Raw genomic sequence first — 18500 nt, forward strand, 5'->3', positions numbered from 1 at the left:
TAATATTTGTCATAATTTGTTAAAGCAATGAATTTGTATCCGCTCTCGTTGTACTTCGACTGCATATTTTCCGCCATTTTCAACAAATCTGGAAATTTCCCATTTCCTGAAGAATTGCATTATTGGCCCTAAAGTACTGAACAGTGTCCTCTTCGTGTATTCCTCATATTTTGGCGAATTTAGTACGACATCCTGGAACATTTGGCATACTAAATATATCCATAGTATTTTTTTATTTCTATTTTATTTCACCTTCATTTAACCAGTTAGGCTAGTTGAGAACAAGCTCTCATTTACAACTGCAACCTGGCCAAGATAAAGCAAAGCAGTTCGACACATACAACAACACAGAGTTACAGATGGAATAAACAAACATACAGTAGAAAAAGTCTATATACAGTGTGTGCAAATAAGGAAAGGATAAGGGAGGTAAGGCAATAAATAGGCCATGGTGGCGAAGTAATTACAATATAGCAATTAAACACTGGAATGGTAGATGTGCAGAAGATGAATGTGCAAGTAGAGATACTGGGGTGCAAAGGAGCAAGATAAATAAATAAATACAGCAAGGGGATGAGGTAGTTGGATGGGCTATTTACAGATGGGCTATGTACAGGTGCAGTGATCTGTGAGCTGTTCTGCCTGGACTGAGTAGCAGGCAGTTTACTCTGGGCACCTCTGGACAAGAAGATAATAAGAAGCCATAAGAAGATAAAAGACTCATCTATGTATCTGTGCCAATATAGTGTCTGTGACAGCATGGGCAGCGCCATTGAGGCTATCTTCACATTAAAGTAGTAACATTTCTTCTTCACAATTGTCTGAGCCCTTCTGATGACCCGATTGGACATGACTTCAACAGGGTCACCAGTAGGGCTCAGCCAAATGAAGTTGGTAGTCCCACCCAGTTGACTACATTCAAATTGTGAAAGTGCATGAAATGCAGCATTTTGGCCATTAGAGGCCAATATCTTTCTCTCTGTCTGGGCTACAATTGTAGACGGTTGGGTAATTATGCTTTTCACCTGTGAAAGGCTGTTGTGCTGCTAATGAGGGAGTTCTATTAACCTGAGCCGAGGTGCACCGGTCCATGGCCCCTGACATGAATGGATAAAAGCGGTGAGGGCGGAGCACCCTTCTAAAATTGAACAGTAGCCTTACATTTAGGTTTTTGTCCTAACACTACACAGCTGATTCAGATTAACAAAGCTGGATGATTATTTGAATCAGCTTTGTAGGGCTAGGGGAATAAAAAGAAAATGTGCAGCCCTTTGGGGTTCAGGTGACTGAGTGTGGGAAGCCTTTGTCATAGGGTAAAAGTTGCCTACTCCTGGGCTGTAGGCTGCACACTTTAGGTCAAATATCAGGTTCTGTAGCTGGGTATTTTATCAGAACAAATCTGTTCTACAATGATTATTTTCCTTAGCTCAGGGTAAGTAGTAGCAGGCCTAGAAGAGTCTTATGCGACACAAACATTTGAGTTGTGTTCTTCCTCCTTTTAATCATAATAATTTGTCAAATGCCTTACAGGTTGTTTTGCCTATTGATGGCAGCTGTGGGCATACAAGCACAACAGACACCTTCTATAAGTATGCATTTTGCACCTTGCAAATTTAAGCACTAAGCGTTTGACAATATTTTAAAGATTTTTTTTTTAACTAACCTTTCCTATTCCAGATGACCTCAACGCTGAATGCCTTGGTAACGTTATTCGTTTGAGTGTCGCTCCTCTTTTTGAAGAGGTTGACGCTGTCTTCAGTGAGTTTGCCTCTTATGATTCTCTTTCTCTCCTTTCATAATTCATGGCTTGATATTGCTTGTCATCTATTGTGTTCACACCATCTCCATCCCTTCCAGATGACACACAAATCATAAACCTGACGCCTGGCCTTGCTACTCAGTGTGGATTCAGCTTTAAATTTGACCCCATGGGGAATGCCATGTTTTTTGCTTCTCTTCAAAACTGCTTTTCCCAAAACATGGTAACCCTAAGAACTGTAGTGTTTGCTTGTACTTCAAATGGACAGTTTGCCTTTCAGTGTCACTGCATTTGCAACTCATACTGTAGCAATGTCATTTTATTTACCTTTGACATGGAGTCATGCTGAGACCAGGCTCTTTTACAGATGAGCCCTGTCTACACAAAGCTACAAGTCGATATTTGCATCACTAGATGGAAAAATGAAATAACTGAACCCATTCTTCAGTAAAAAGGTCCTCAATAAGCCTGAGTTGCCGAAGTCCGGTTCCAGAAACATTGAAGCAGTTATACTTAACTCTGTGGATATCAAAAGGATCTCCATTGTTAGCCACCCTTTGGTCTGGTATCTCTTACCTCTAAGTTAACGATGACGTAAGGTACAGCAGAAGTTTATGGAGGGCTTTCAGAGGGCCAGCCAACTTTCTGATACAGACTGCAGTGATGTGAACTATTGAGCTCTACTCCTGTAGTGTGGCTTCAATACAGTGGCAGCTGCATTCATATAGCCAATTTTGCCACAGTCTATAACACAGCATGAATGTCACCAGATTATTATTTTTTTGCTATATAATGAAGGCTTTTTTCCCTTCCCCCTTCATTTTAGGATGATAAGATGTTCAGCTTGGTCATGCAGTTCAGGCTGCCAGGAAACCACACGACTGAAGACCCTGTTTATAGAGTGGGCAAAACCTGTAGCTACACCCCCTGGACCTCCCGAGAGATTCTGTGCGACCGCAACTACATGGAGGCAAGTGAGCAGAGCATGCCCCAATGGACATGTTTACAGTCCCGCTTGTTGTACTGCCTGTATAAATGATCTGTCTAGAGCTACAACTGTCCAGTGTTTCATTTCTTCTGCGACACAACGTAGAGGTCTTGACTCTCTCAATTCCACTCGCGTCTTCAAAATGCACATAGGAGAACTTTAGAGGTGAGGAATTTTGGCCTATTCTCAATGCATTTAAGGAGGCGAGTGGACAGATTGAGAACTGGCCCTTGATTTCCTCTTGTATGGGAGGGAGAAAATGCATAGGGAATAATGGCCTTTCTTCTCTAGGTGTCTGTCAGAAAGACTCTTCCAGACATCCAAACCATCCCCAAACAGCCCACTGGGGGCCCGAAAGCAAGGAGCGGCAACTTCCGGAGGGGAGCTGAGGTTTATACATCTCAGTTTCTGTAATTTCACAACAAAATGACAGGATGGCGCTAAACAATGTGCGTTTGACAATTTTGTTTAATTCATGTTTCCATTTCCTGAGACAGGCTGTTGCTTCAGGATACAAAATGACAGTCGTCTTTAGTCCTAGCAAGAATGTCATGAATGTGGATGAGGTCCAAAGAAAGGGCTATGCAATAGCCAACACTCCCACACGGCTGGTGTTAAGAAGCCCTCATAATGCAGAGGAGACATACCTCCAGAATGTAAGCTTACCTCCATGAACTGGGTCATGTTCAGTAGAGCAAACATTTGGAAACGGTGGCCCTACCTGAACTCTGCAACATATTGTTAATACGGTGTGTCCTACTGAACACGGCCCTGGTGTGGTTGCCCCCTGAACAGGTAGCTGGGGTTCCGATGCGGGTGCTCTCAACCTCAACCTTCTTTGAGCAGAAGTGGCTGGTTACTCGAGTAGATGCCACGGCTGTTTGTCCAACACCAGGTTGAGTGTGAAATAATTTAAGATCCTATAAGCCCAGTTCTTAATTGGCTCCAGACAAGACATTCATGTAGTGTTCAGTTGGGAAAATGTTTTCCAAATAATGGCACAGTTTTCAGTTGCAAAATGTTCTGTTTTGATGTGCACTTGGCTTCTTGTGTCACTGCAGAGGCAGTGGCCTTTACTCCAGAAGTGATCACCTGGTACATGCCCAAGCACATAGACCCACTTTTCTCCTCTGATGCCTTCACCATGTTGGAGGTGTACATGGGAATTGACGCTAAGAGGCTGGACACTGAGGAAATGGCTGCCAGAAACTACTCGGTTTTAGTCACAGAGGCTCATATTATTGTTGAAATTCCGGTGGGGGCGGTTGGCGGCAACTTCAAGGTCAGCATTGGATGAGTAAAATGTTCCTGTTTTAATTTCTAAGTCTTATTTGTAGAGCCCTTTATACTATAGCAGTTGTCAGTGCTTTGCAGTAACCCTTTGCCATCTCTCATGGGTAAACTCCTAGAAACGTTTCTTATTGAGCAATTGTTTGCTTAACCAGGCTAATATACAATGGTTTGCAAAATTGTGAGAATTTTGCATAAAATTACACTTAAACATACTCTACCTCTTGTCTTTGCAGTTTGTCCTTTAGCCGCTTGAAATTTCAGACCAAATATCCACACTGAAGTATTGTTTACCTGACTTTTTAGGGAGGCGGTAGCTTTGCCACTGTCAACTGAATGCAAGCAACACTCGGCTGCTGTTTACATATTGCGCAAGTGTTTACTTTGCGTGTCAGTTGTTTTGAAAATGCAAGTTGACAACCATACACCTACCAGCTTTCTAAAGTCTGGTAACCAATACTTTCCTTTGGATATTGTGTCTTAAATTACCAGCGGCAAAAAGTGGTAGAATAATTGTATTTAACATTCTGGCTTATAAGGAACATTTACCTGTTTTTGCACTCAAATTGTGTATTACAGCCTGACTGCATCACTTGTCTCCCTTACAGAGCCATATTCAGGATGACCAGTACTTTGTCACTTACACCATTGAGCCCATGCTTGAGTTGCTGTGGATCGAGGAGGTCGCACACGAGAACACCAGCTATAAAGTCCTCTTCCCTATCACAACACCTCCGATGGCCAGGCCTCCACAAGTTCGCAACTGTGAGTCTGGTTTAGTTAAATAGTGCCTATGGTAATTTGGGATGCCTGGGTTGTTCATTAGGCACAAAACAGAAAATGTACTGAAACGGGGAGGCAATACCTGGACTTACCCAATAACAAATGTCCATTTTCAACTTCCATTGTACCGCATTTCAAAATGTTTTCCTTTGTTTGCCAATGAACAGACACGCCCTTGGACACAGTTCCTGAGCAGGCAGTGTTTGTGCTTGAGTTGGGGACCTTCAACCTTGATGTGGAGCTGCTGAACATCACCTTTCCCACCATGGTGCTAACTGTTGCAGAGTGCAACGCCAGGGGCTTCAATGTTCAAGAGCAGAGATCCCCGGACAACACCTTGAAGACCTTCAGGATGGAGGTGCCCTTCTCAGACCCGGTGGTCTTTAAGGAGGTGTGTTTCTGTTAAATGCAAAGCCACACGCAGTGATTTGTTCATGCCCTAATAAGTGGGCCACCAACAAAATATAAATAATGGCACAAATGTACTTTGTATCCCTCATTTACTCAAGTGTTGTTTTAATAGTCCCCATATGTACTTAGTTGTCACTTGATGTTGAATAGAGTTCTGTTGCAACAATAATGCTGACCAATGCTTTTAACTTCACTACAGAGAAGGGCGGAACAAGGTGTCACAACCTTCACTCTTCAGCTGATCTACGGCCTGGTCATCTTTCCAGAGTACGCTCCTTTCTCTCACTCTGCCGTTGTGGACGCTGTACTGCTGGATATTGGTATGCCTCTGGACTACGCCAAACTACTGTTGAATGGTTTCCTCTCGTTAATGATTGCCCTGAAAGGAAATTGGCAGTGAAAGACCAACTAGCCATACTGTAGGGTTTTCCTATGCGGTCTTTCTACAGAGAATGTTAAGCTTTAGAGTATTTGGACCCAGTTTCCCTGTTCCTGATTTGCCAGGATCGTGTTTATTCAGTCCCACCGTAGCAAAACATTTTGCAATCTAAACAAGGGTTTCTTCTTGGACAAGTTCAAGTAGTACCTTCCTGTTTTTTGTGCTTAATTAATGAACACAACCCTGTTTGTCCTTGTAGTGCCACCCTCAGTCACTGGCAACTGTGATCAGGAGAACTTCCACATCACTGTGGACTACAGGAACCAAGAGCCCTTTTTTGTGGTCTTGGTTGGCAAGCGGCTGCTTAACCATGAGTTTGCTCAACAGTATTTAACAGAGGGCGACACAGACTTCACCATCACGTTGCCCTTCTCTTCGCCGGACGCAGTGTTTGAGGTACGTCGCTCTCCCAAAACATGTTAACCTAAATTGCTGCAGCTAGCCTCGCTTTCCTTACCCTGTATACATCCATACAATATTGGACTAATGAACTCTCCCATTGGTTCCCAGTCGGTTCACTCGTCTGTCCGGAGCAGACTGGATGTGGCTCTGTTGAATCCTTACAACAACATGACCATCAAATACTTTTCCCTGGCTTGCAGCTTCCTCAAAACGCTGACTGGTTGGTTCTCAAACAATTACTTACGATAAATTGTCGTTTAACATGGGTTCCTTGCAAATACCGTGAGTCTAAATGGTAGTGCCAGATGGGCATGGTTTGCTATTTTGGTGCTATTCCATTGGTTCAAGCTCAATAAGTGTAACAAATACAGAACCCAGGTCTGATGGCTACCTGTCTTTTGCTCCCCCACCTCCAAGAGTGTTTCTCTAATGGAACGATGACTGCGCTGGCAGTGAAGGTGGAGTCTGCTCCCGGTCTGAACCCCGGTCAGCTGACCCTGAGCGACCCCGCCTGTGGTCCCACCTACAGTGACGATCGCTTCGCCTACTTCCACTTCACTGTGAACTCCTGTGGCACCACCAGGAAGGTAAAATGACTATTACCCTGAGGTGATGGGTACTGTGTATTTACGGACTGTTTGCTTCTTCAGGCTGTAATAAGCAATTCCCCTCTACTACATAGTTTATCAACAATGTCATGCTGTATGAGAACGAAATCTCCTTGCCAGATGAACTTGAGGTGAAGCTGAATGCCACGACGTCTTCAGAGGAGGAATATCAGTAAGTGGATTACGCATCACAATTGTAGCTATTAGCTTTCATAAGGTTTATTTTTCTTCATCCATTGCTCAATACTTTGTATACAGGGAAAATGTGCCTCTACTACCAGTGTCCACTCCACTGCTTGACGTTTCCCCTATTGAAGTTGCTTACATCCCTCTTTTTAGGTTAAAGGTTTCCTGCTACTATGTGGCCAACATCACTCGCACATTGGCCTTCCTGACCAGGCCGCGTGACAACGAGCCTTTTGCTGAGACTGGGACGGGTCGACTAATGGTCAGAATGAGACTCGCTCAGGGTAAGCGTGCACAAATTCAGAATTTCAACTTGACCCCTAGCCTCTAAAAGAATCTTGGAAGGTCTCCTTTACAAAACCATTCCCAAAAATGTAAGCCTTGTGATATATTACTCTTGCGTTCTGAGATCTACAGGTGTGGCTATGTAGTAACGGTGAGGAGCTGATTTGGGAATTTGTCAGAAGCCTCTAGTGGGGGGTGGATAGTGTTGGCTATAAATGGTTTGTGTTCATTGGGGCACAACAGGATATGATAAACGAGCATTACTTAATGGACAAGTTCCGATGGTGCCCACTGACCACGACCCCCGGTTGTCTTGTTCTGTGTTCCAGACGCCTCGTATAACACGTTCCACCAGGAGGAGGACTATCCAGTGGTGACGTACCTGAGACAGCCTCTGCACTTTGAGGTGGAGCTGACCACGTCCTCTGATCCCAAGGTAGCGCTGGTGCTTGACCACTGCTGGGCCACCCTCAACGAGGACCGCGACTCCCGACCCCGGTGGAATCTCATCATTAATGGGTAACATGTTGTTTTTGGGCCTAAACAAGTGTTATTCCACAGGTGTGGTTCCTGAGTAATTAGCAACCTATCATGCTTGGCAGGCCATTTACTTTGGCTACAGTGGCTATGCCCCCATCCATAGGTCGAGTGGTCACAATGCTTAAAAACGATGTGAGCCATGTGCGGTCTGTCACCAGATCTCCACCCAATTTCACACTTATGGGAGATTCTGGCGCGTATGATCACATGCTTGTTATCACTGAGTGGTCCCTACAGCATATCATTGGAACGTATGCTGCATCAAACGACTCTAAACCGCGTTGTCTGAAAAGCATCTAAACAATGTTTTGTGTTGAGAAATAAAGGTCTTCACAACTTTATTCCAGCTTTGCTTGTAAAATATATCAATGTTAACGTTATCATCTAGTCTAAATAACAGGTTGACTTGTTTTACAGTATGATGCGGTACAAGGGAGCCATGTAAATCTAGTATAGAAAGTATGGCAGCCATGTTTGTCAAGCAAGAACTCCTAGAATGCTGTTCACTGCGCCCGTTGCCTGAGATCTTAACTTAGTTTGGCCACTTCAGCATGTGATAATGTTTGTACTTGTTACGGGGTACACATGACAAGTAGTTTACAGGTAACTATACAAAACGCCAATTGTTGTCACCTCTCCAAATACAACCGTAGCACGAAATCTAAACAGAGTTGCAAGATATAGCACAATCCATTATTGGGGGCTAAGTCCTTGGGAAGGTATTGTGAAGAGGATGATGCAGGAAATATTACTAAGATCTGGGAATTTATCAACAATAAATGGTGAGGCAGGCAGTTTTTCTAAGCTATATACCCCTGGAAAGGGGGGTCTGATCTGGCAACCCTGAGGTACCATAGTTTACACTCTGATGCCGTGTTCATATCAACTGTTGACTTCAGTGCATTCAAGACAATGGGGGTACTCCAGTTGAGATCACCATAAGTCTGACAGACGCTTACGTGATAACCTGACTGCATTGTATGGCGTTAGCATTAGCTCATATTTAGTACCAGCTTCAAAAGTGTTTTACACACGTGTCCATTACAATCTAGGCAAGAATCAGAAGGCATGAATAAAACGTTAAGTATATTATACTTACGGTACGATGCAGTAGAAACGACAACACGTGACACAGAAAATAAGGCACTTTGATAGGAATACACGCATGTCCACAGTTATTTGTAAGGAAGGCAATAAATGTGCAAGGACTGTATACTTGATCTGGGGAAGTGCTTGGGCTTTCTTTTGAAGGAAAGTTTGTCCGGCTCATTAATTTCTCAAATAGAAATGGTCTGCAACTGTGAAATGGGCTACTTTTGTGAATGAATGAGGCAAAATTAGAAGTTGAAACGGCTTCTAGAAAATTAGCAGGTAGTGTGCCTTGGTCTGAGGTCAGCGCGGGTTAAATGTCCACATGTTGGAACGGTGAGTGCATTCTGACATCACGCGCATAAAAATCAACTCCCACTGGGGCGACTGTTGAAGATATTTGGAACTTGTGTGTGTGAAAAGGTTAATGTTGGCATTACCTACACCTTTTTACTCAATGTTATCCTTTTGGTTTGCTACAGTTCAGTGTTGTGCCAAGCTGATGGTCAGTCAAATGGAAATCAAGAGCGGCTGGCAAGCTTGGCTTGCCTTTCCGATTGGTTACATACAACTGCTCTTAACACTGACTGAATAGTTGTTGGTTTTGGGTTGAATTCAGGCACAAGTGACCTCTTGTATTTAAAACAGTTATTGCACTAAACCTAAAGGATGGTTCAGATGCCTGTGCAGCATGGATGTTTGAAACTGAATAGGATCAGTTGACAGGATCCCCAGAAGTTGATGCCGCTTTCAATGGAATTTCCTGTCCTAGAGAATGCGCTAATTGGGAGTTGCTAAACATGAACAAATACCACGGTCAAGTGTAGCAGCATCTTGCTAACCTTATTTAGCTAGCTAATGTTCATATTTAAAAAAATGTTACTACATTTTTTTATTTGGGTGAGCACTTTGCCACAGATGGACATGCTGGCCTAATTTTTCAAGAATTTAAAATGGGTTACTATAGAAAGATGACTTATTTTTCCTACATTGTAATGGGCTACAATGACTTATGATTATGCACGCTGCAAATGACACTTTATTTTGCGGGTACCTTTTCAGTATCTGGATACATGTTACACCAAGCAGTGTAGTGAAGCAACTTTATTGGTCAAAACCATTCATTTGGGGGATCGGGTTTGCTATGAAATCATGCAATTTGACCATTTTTATGAATTGGTATCAACCTAAATTTGGCCATGTGGACACGGCGTAACTTCGCAGCTGTTTATTAAATCAGCAATGTCATAGCAGTTTTTAAAAAACAAGCTGAAATGTTTTGTATATCATAGGAAAAGACAACATTCACATGGCTGTGCACAAAATGGGTAGTTCAGATTTGTCACTTCAGCTGCAACCATATCGTTGTGCAAAATCCTTACCATCGTCTGTCAGCTCAAGTGATTTGTACTGGTGTGGGTGTTTCTCTTAATATAACATCTTCAGCTTTCACAAATTCCTTTTTGCTAATATCTGGCAGTTAAACGGTAAAGGATAAACCTCCCAAAGATGCAAATTAAAAAAGTAGGCCTAAACTGTCAATGCGTAGGTTACTTTGTATAGTAGAGCTGCCCTTCACAGAAGTCCTCCGTGTGACTCCGATGCCGTGGGTGTAGAATTTATTTTGTGTGACGATTTTTCTCCAACAGCGGAAGAATTGCTCTGGCGCATTGCATGAAATTCTTGTTTAAAATGAAGTACTTGTGTTGCAAAATATGATTGCCTTGTTGATGATACCGACTGTCTATTCGGCAACTTTGGTTAAACCACGATCAATATTCTGGTCAGACTACAGGCGACCTTTCTGGATCATTTAGAATTTTAAGAACCATTTAGAGGGACATCTCACCTCATGTCAATGGAATTGAATATACATGTTTGACATCTGTCATTTAACAAGCCATTCCAGTAGACCAAAATAAATATTGTTGACGGAAAGCTCAATTTCTGTTCTTTAAAATAAAAACGTAGGATTTGGGGTGCCGAGGAAGCGGTTTTAAAGTTACCGTCTCACAACGTAAACTCTAGACGGTAGAAATCTATTAAATTGATAGTCAACTTATTAACTTTACATCGTATCCTCCTTGCAGCTGCAAAAACCCCAGCCTTATGATTCAGTACTATACAAGTTGGTTTAATTGAATTACTAGCTAACTAAATAACACAGGCTAAACACACAGGTGACACAATGACAGCTTGTTACAAGGTTTCTCTTCACACCCCCCACCGTTCCGTAAGGGACACTTATCATTGATACATTTTTGAACACACGAACCGGCACCAGCTTGGAGTAAAAGCATGAATGTATTTGTGGGATGCCGCCGTGGAAAGGTAGGGTGTTGGGCTTCTCTCTGATTGGCTACATGAGGTCACAATGTCGTTGGTTGTCCGTGGCTCCAATGACTAGTCTTGAACAGAACTACAGGATGGATTTTCCTTTCACACTTTCTGGAAGATAGGCTAATCAACCCTGTCGCTGATTCCTCAGTGGGTGATGAGTAGGATTGTTTGGATGTGGTAGCAGAATGGTCCCACTTAAGTTCATTTTCTAGGTTAGGAAAGTTCCAAACGTCTAGCTTGCGCCTCACGGTTTTCTGGTCTAATGTTAATTTCTGTTACCATTCCTTTTATGCACTCAGAGATTAGCTATAGAAAATGAATGTCATATTGGTTTTTATTTTGTGATTTTTACTAGAAACGCGCTTACTCTACAGGTAGGACGTCTCTAGCCTTTACATTGTATATGAAATATGTTTTTTCAAGACAAAGGTGATTGTTGTTGGGTAAAGCCTGTTAGCAAAAACATTCCTTTAGTTCATACTGGAGGGGGAGAAAGAACCCACTTCTGCTGTAAATTGATCTGATCCTCACAGGACAGTCGTGTACGAAGTCTTGTGGTGGTGTCATAAGGCGGTTGGGGTTTGCAGCGTTTTCTTGTTCATAACTTAGTCCCTCTCTCTACACTGGCAGCTGTGAGAACCCCGAGGATCCATACCGTGTGGTCTTCCACCCGGTAGAAGCTGACGCCAGGGTCCGCTTCCCCCCTCACGTCAAACGCTTTGAGGCCTATATGTTTTCCTTCGCCGGTGATGCGGTTGAGCCGAGTGGCCAGGTAACAAAGTTCACCCAACAATCTTTATTCTTTAATTTTGTGTGTGGCAATCATCCCTTTAAAAAAAACTGACACCATCAAATCTTTGATTCCTAGGTCTTTGTCCATTGTGATGTGGTCATCTGTGATGCCAGTAGTCCCACTGGCGGCCCCTGTAGTGGACAATGTGTGAATCAGGACAACCTGAAAAGAGGTAGGTCTTGTTTTATGCTTTTCAGACCCTGGCAGACCATAACTGAACTAATAGGTTCGCTCTCTCTCTCTCTCAACAGGTCAACGACATGTCAAAGACCTCTTTGAGGAGCGTCATGTATATGTTTCTTCTGGATACATTCTTTGGGTGTAATGTATTGTTCTAACATGTCAAATAAAGTGTTCTATATAAAACAATCCTAACCGTTGGAGCTACCTTAACACCATGTCGTAGGCTTGTCATCTGACATGTATCAATCAAGCCTTTTGTAAGCATGGAACTCTGAACCATCCACCAGAGGGAGATAAGTGTTGCACACCAATTTCCCGTCTAGGACAAACAATGGGTGACGAAACAAAAGCTTTCCATTGTCCAGTAGGATGAACTGACTCAATGTTATAGCAGATGGTGGTTTGCCAAAGTGAAACCAGCAGGGCTGTGGTTGATGCAGTGTTGGTAATTATCAACTGAAATTACAACTTTCCTTGATACCTCTCACTAGCTTGGTTTCCATCCAAATATGGACATCTCTTCAATGATATGCATGTCAATCTCTCATGGCTCAAATGGGAAGAGCATGACTTCATCGCTACTTGTTTGTGTAAGAAGTGTTGACAAGCTGAATGTACCGAGCTGTCTGTTTTTAAACTCACGCACAGCTCAGACACCCATGCATTCCCCACAAGACATCTCTTCAATCTCCAAGTCCGAACTACGAAGGTAGAGCCATGAATACGTTGCAATCTATTCCGCATCAGGATAAGATTTCAACACACACCGTACGGAACAGCGGGGACTGAAGACACTCCTTAAAGTTGCGAGCTTGCACCGCGGGACGGTTTCATTGCTCCAGACCACCAGGGGGAGTTTGCGCAATCATTATGCATTTGGGTCCCAAGGCTTTGGGATGACAAAGACTAATTTTGACACGAGCCACCCTTGCCTTGTGGCGCTCAACGAAGATTGCTGACAAAACAGATGGAAGTTGTCTTAACGAGTCAAGCAAATGTACAATTTGAGAGGAATGTGATAATGTAGAGACGTGGCTATATTTTTTGTCAAAGTTAAATTACAAAAATCTCTATTTAGCAAGTTCAGACGAGTGAGTGTTAGGGGAATGAATTTAATGTCTTTCAGGGACTCCTGAGAACCAACAAACCAGGATGTTGTCTTGTGAAACAGTGGCTGTAAAGCATTGACTGCATTATTGTAAGCTTGCCTTGCAATGCAGCTAAAGTAACATGGCTAGCTATTTACTTGCTTGAGTCGGATTAAAAATAAATGTTGCCGCTCTGGGTATGGACCCTAAAACGTAGTTCTGAACTAATATTCATACCAATCAATGAACCTCAAGTCTGAATGGCATTAATGAAGCCTAGAATAGAATACACCTTTATTGTGCCAAGGATGCAAGACCTATACACATGTATTTTAGTTAATACCACATATGATTCCCATCTTGTAGCCTGTACATTGAATATATTCACCGATCATGTACTCTTCCTTTGCAAATAAAGGTGTGGTTCTGGTATGACAGACACTTTCAGTCATATAAAACAATGCGGTGTCTGCACGTATGTATTACAATTATACACTTCAGTGTTTACTGCTCTGGATATCAATGATTACACATTGTAACTATACAATAGACCAAACATGATTGATTTGTAATTCATATATACAGGGAAAAAACGTATGCATATCTAACTCCATTAATCTGAGGACACAGGATAGTATTTCAACCAGTGGAGAATGTGAAACGCTTTATTGAAAGAAGTGCATTTTATTTATAATATTATACGAGTTCAATCTTGGGCGGGCAGGTGGGTAGAGCGTTGGACTAGTAACCAGAAGGTTGCAAGATCAAATCCCTGAGCCGAGAAGGTAAAAATCTGCCCCTGAACAAGGCAGTTCCTAGGCCGTCATTCTGGGTAACTACACCCCAAAATCTGGGGCAGGTTTCCTGCTAGGGTTTTAAACATTGTCGTGGACATAGAACATCAATCATGTTATATTTCTATTAAAAAGGTGTACATTTTAGAGAGCGAAAACCTATAGATGCAGGGACAAACGGTCAACGTGTTACGGTTTTCTAGGTGTGAAGGAGAGTCGGACCAAACTGCAGCGTGTAGATTTCGATCCATTAGCTTCCAAGATCAGACTTTTTATTTTATTTTTTTTATTATGAAAAAAACAACATTCAGTCAATAATAATTAAGGACGAACAATTCACCCTTTTACAAAATCAAAAAAGAAAAGAACCTATTAAAACCCCAATCATCCACCAAAACCAATTAATAATTAAAACCAAGTTTTCCATTCGACTCAATTTCAATAAAAGTGCTCCCCCACAAACAATTTTTCAAAATTACATCCACCATATTTATATATTACTTCTATATCTTTCTCTAAAATACTTCTAAATAAAACCTCCACACTCACAATTTTTCCTTCATAATGTCCCAAATTCCTTCTTAGTCTTACAGCGTATCTGGCATGGCTAAGAACAAAATTCATCAAATTAAAATTAAAAACTTTGCTTTTCCCAGTTAAACCAAAAAGAAACAACCTCTTCCACTCAACCCCAGCAACAATCTCTTCTCCCCAATGTTGTACTAAAATCCCCTTTAAAAACGTATGAAACTCTTCTAATCTACTACATTCAACAAAAAAGTGCATAAAATTTTCCACCCCCGTACCACAAATATCACATTCTCTTTTAACATCTCTATTTATTTGATGTAAAACCACATTCGTAAATATCCTATTATGTTTCAATTTAAAATTGTCTTCACATTCTATAGAATTATATTTTACATTTACATTCTTCCATATTGATTTCACATCTATATTTGCAAACACCCTAGACCACACTTTTTCCAAAGCAGGAGTTTTTATCTCTCTTAAAATACATTTTTCATAAACCTTTTTAACTTTCAAACCTGACAAATCATACTTCTTCCCATTACTTTCATAATATAAAACCGGTAAACCCTTAGCTCTTGTAGCCACCTCTTTATTTATTAACACACCCCACTCCCCAGGAAGACATCCTAATATTCTCTTATACATGTTCTCCACAGTAGTTCTACTTATTTCATAGTTTTCTTCACATTATCAAATATTGCCTCACATGGAAGGAACCCCGGAATGACCTCATAAAATGTCCCCAATCTGTCTCATCCCAGCCCTCATAAAATATTTACAAAACAACTTATTATACTGTATCTTGGGATTTAAAAAAATTGGCTGATTTAAAATATTGTCTAAAATGGTACACTCATAATAAATATTTGGTAAAAACTCCCCCCAAGCCTCAAACACTTCTCTATAAAACAAAGGTATATTACCCAACATTTCCTTTTTCATACACATCAATAAACCATTGTCCCCCATCCTCCCAGCCTCCTGCAAATACTCCTTAAAAAATATTTTCCATCCATAATCTAATTCCCCATATAAATATTTACGTACCATTTTGACTCTAATTGCTTTTTTCCTCACATTTAAATCCACCAACTTCAAACCCCCCTCCTCATAACCTGCAATTTTCGCACCTTTCCCATCCCATAAAAAAATCAACTAAAATCGTATTTCCGATAAAACCCATTCTGGTACGTCTAAAACATTCATGACATGAATAAAAATTGACATCAGCAAGGAATTTACAACAATTACTTTCCCTTTTAATTTCAAAGACCTTCCCCTCCACATATTTACCACCTTTCTAACTTTATTAATTACACCACTCCATGTCAGATCCCTAGCTTCCTGTTCCTTCACCCCTAGAAACACACCTAACACCTTAAAATAATCATTTACCCTTTTAAAAGGAAAAATCCCCTCATTAATCTTCCCAACATACATTATTACTGACTTCTCCATATTCACTTTTGCTCCTGAGGCTTGCTCATATACTTAAACACTCCATCACCCTTTTAACACTTCCCTCATCTCTAACTGTTATAGTGGTATCATCTGCGTATTGATGAATCAAACTAAAACCTCCTTGTGGAGTCTGTACACAATTTATAAGATGATCTTTTTTAAGAAATGCTGCTAAAGGTTCTACCGATAAAACAAATAATAAAGCTGATAAAGGGCACCCCTGTCTCACAGATCTCTCAAGAATAAAAGAATCAGTTAAAACTCCATTACACTTCACCCTACTTTTTGCCTTCTTATATAATAATTTTATCCATCCTATTATTCTATTACCAAAACCATATTTATCCATTACCCTAAACATAAAATCATGTTCTACCCTATCAAAGGCTTTATTTAAATCTATGCTTAACACTATTCCCCCTATCTTATCATGATTCATTTTATTTATCACATCTCTAATCGTATTAATTGTATCAGCAATATCTCTACCAGGCACACTATAATTCTGTGTAGGTGCTATAATATCATTTAAAACTTGCTTCATTCTATTTGCCAGTATCTTAGCTAAAATCGTATAATCCGAATTTAATAAACTAATTGGCCTACAATTCTCCAGTTTCAATTTGCTCCCCTTATTTTTATATAAAATCGTTATCAGCCCTGTCACCATGGAGTCTGAAACAGTATTATCTTCCATATATTGATACACTTCCATTAAAATCGGTGCTAAAAAACTTTCATACATTTTATAAAACTCTGCAATTAGTCCATCTACTCCAGGACTTTTATTTATTTTTAAACCCTTAATTGCATCTTTCACTTCATCCACTGTTATCTTCCTATCACATCTTTGCTTATCCTCAACACCAATTTGCACATCCACACTACCTAAAATCTCCTTTACACACCCCTCATCCACCTCCCCTTTCTTAAATAAATCCTTATAAAAATTCTGTACGGTTTCTAATATCTCAACATAATCATTTACCACTTCACCCTTTACATTTTCTATCTCACTAATATATGATTGTCTGTTTAGTTCTCTAAACCAAGATAATCATTTACCACTTCACCCTTTACATTTTCTATCTCACTAATATATGATTGTCTGTTTAGTTCTCTAAACCATCCTTCCCTTTTTGCTTATCCTTCATTTCATGTTCTATCAAAGATTTAAGCTGTATTCCATATTCTTCATCACCTAGATACCCTGCATTCATGCACCATATTCCTTTCCCTTCCTTATCTAACCCCACCGAAAATGTTAACCCAGCATGATCACTAAAAGTTGTAAAAATATAATTAATATCCTTCATAAAATTCCTTAACCCTTCATTTACTAAAACCAGATCTATCCGTGTCTGTTTCAACTCTCCTAAAACCACCTGCCTTCTAGAAAAACCTCTTATTCGGGTTCTCGTCTCTCCATATATCAATCAGACTGTTTTCACACATAATCTTCCTTAAAACCCCCCTCGATACGTCACTTCTAAAAATAGCTCCCCTTGACATATCTAATCTATTCATTTTAACATTAAAATCCCCAACTAAAATACAATTACCCTTGCACCATTTCCCTAATTCTAAAAATAAATTCCTTCGCTCTCTCATTATTCGGCGCATAAATATTTATAATCCTAAAAACCCTATTCATATATTCAAAATACAAAATTAAAATCTTCCCATTATTATCATTATATATCTTCACATTTTCTACTACATCCTTCCTTAATAAAATTGCAACCCCACTTGAATTCCCTCTGCCATTATTTACATAAATAAAATCCCTCCATATTTTTTTTACTTCTAAAACACAAACATTATCCCAGTGTGTTTCTTGAATACATAAAATATCTGAATTCTTCATTTGGACTATTCTATTAAATTTTCCCATTGTTCTCAAACCATTTGCATTTATTGACATTATATTGACCATTCTAATAAATAATAAAATAATTAAATATAATTTCATTATCCTCTACCTGTTATCCAGTTTCTTTCTTCTTCCACCCTTTCTCTCCCCCTCTTCCCACCGCTTTCCTCTTCCTGTATCCTTCCCTCGTTCTTTCCATCTTTTGCCCATCATCCGTGTCCGATATCTCCTCCAAGTCCATGTTATCCAGCCAACTCCCACTCTTGGCATCCACCTCCGTTGTGCTCCCCGTATTCATCTCCACTTCTGGTATAGTCGTTGTGCTCCCCGTGCTCATCGCCGTCTCTGGTATTGTCATCAACTCCATAACCCCCTCCATTTCTTCACCCCGCAAGCTACTTGTTATTGCTGTGCTTTCCCCCAAAACCTGTGAGCCCCCCGTGCTTCCCCCCAGTCCACTCCCCCCCCTCCTCCTGAAAACTCCTTATTTCTGAGTCCATACTGCTCCCAATTTCATTTATCTTCTGGTCCTTCTTCCTTCTTCCTTCCTCCGTCTCTCCACCTTCCACCACGTCCTCTCCTCCATCTTCTTCTCCTTCTTGCTTGCATTTCCAGACCATATATTTCACTCTTGTGGGGGTGAAAAGAGGGCAT

General features: G+C 40.8%; 1 protein-coding gene across 1 annotated transcript; it reads left to right on the top strand.

The window, feature by feature from the left end:
* Nucleotides 1-1273: 1273 nt before the first annotated feature.
* LOC109876295 (zona pellucida sperm-binding protein 2-like) lies at nt 1274-12283 on the top strand. The gene is made up of 19 exons (XM_031818411.1): nt 1274-1432; nt 1531-1589; nt 1678-1758; nt 1858-1982; nt 2586-2729; nt 3039-3137; nt 3245-3403; nt 3543-3642; nt 3809-4029; nt 4646-4802; nt 5870-6066; nt 6181-6292; nt 6490-6659; nt 6755-6852; nt 7020-7150; nt 7481-7670; nt 11751-11892; nt 11989-12085; nt 12165-12283. Exons 1-19 carry the CDS (start codon nt 1410-1412, stop codon nt 12236-12238), a joined length of 2379 nt encoding a protein of 792 aa, XP_031674271.1. The 5' UTR covers nt 1274-1409; the 3' UTR covers nt 12239-12283.
* Nucleotides 12284-18500: the final 6217 nt, after the last annotated feature.

Source organism: Oncorhynchus kisutch, unplaced genomic scaffold (genome assembly GCF_002021735.2).
Source record: "Oncorhynchus kisutch isolate 150728-3 unplaced genomic scaffold, Okis_V2 scaffold1371, whole genome shotgun sequence".
Classification (NCBI taxonomy): Eukaryota; Metazoa; Chordata; class Actinopteri; order Salmoniformes; family Salmonidae; genus Oncorhynchus; species Oncorhynchus kisutch.

Bases quoted from the DNA above. Each gene is read 5' to 3' on its own strand.
- LOC109876295 (XM_031818411.1), top strand. From the start codon at position 1,410: ATGATTATTTTCCTTAGCTCAGG. The intron at 4,030-4,645 runs GTCAGCATTGGA...TCTCCCTTACAG, and splicing joins CGGTTGGCGGCAACTTCAAG to AGCCATATTCAGGATGACCA. The intron at 6,293-6,489 runs GTTGGTTCTCAA...CCCACCTCCAAG, and splicing joins CTTCCTCAAAACGCTGACTG to AGTGTTTCTCTAATGGAACG.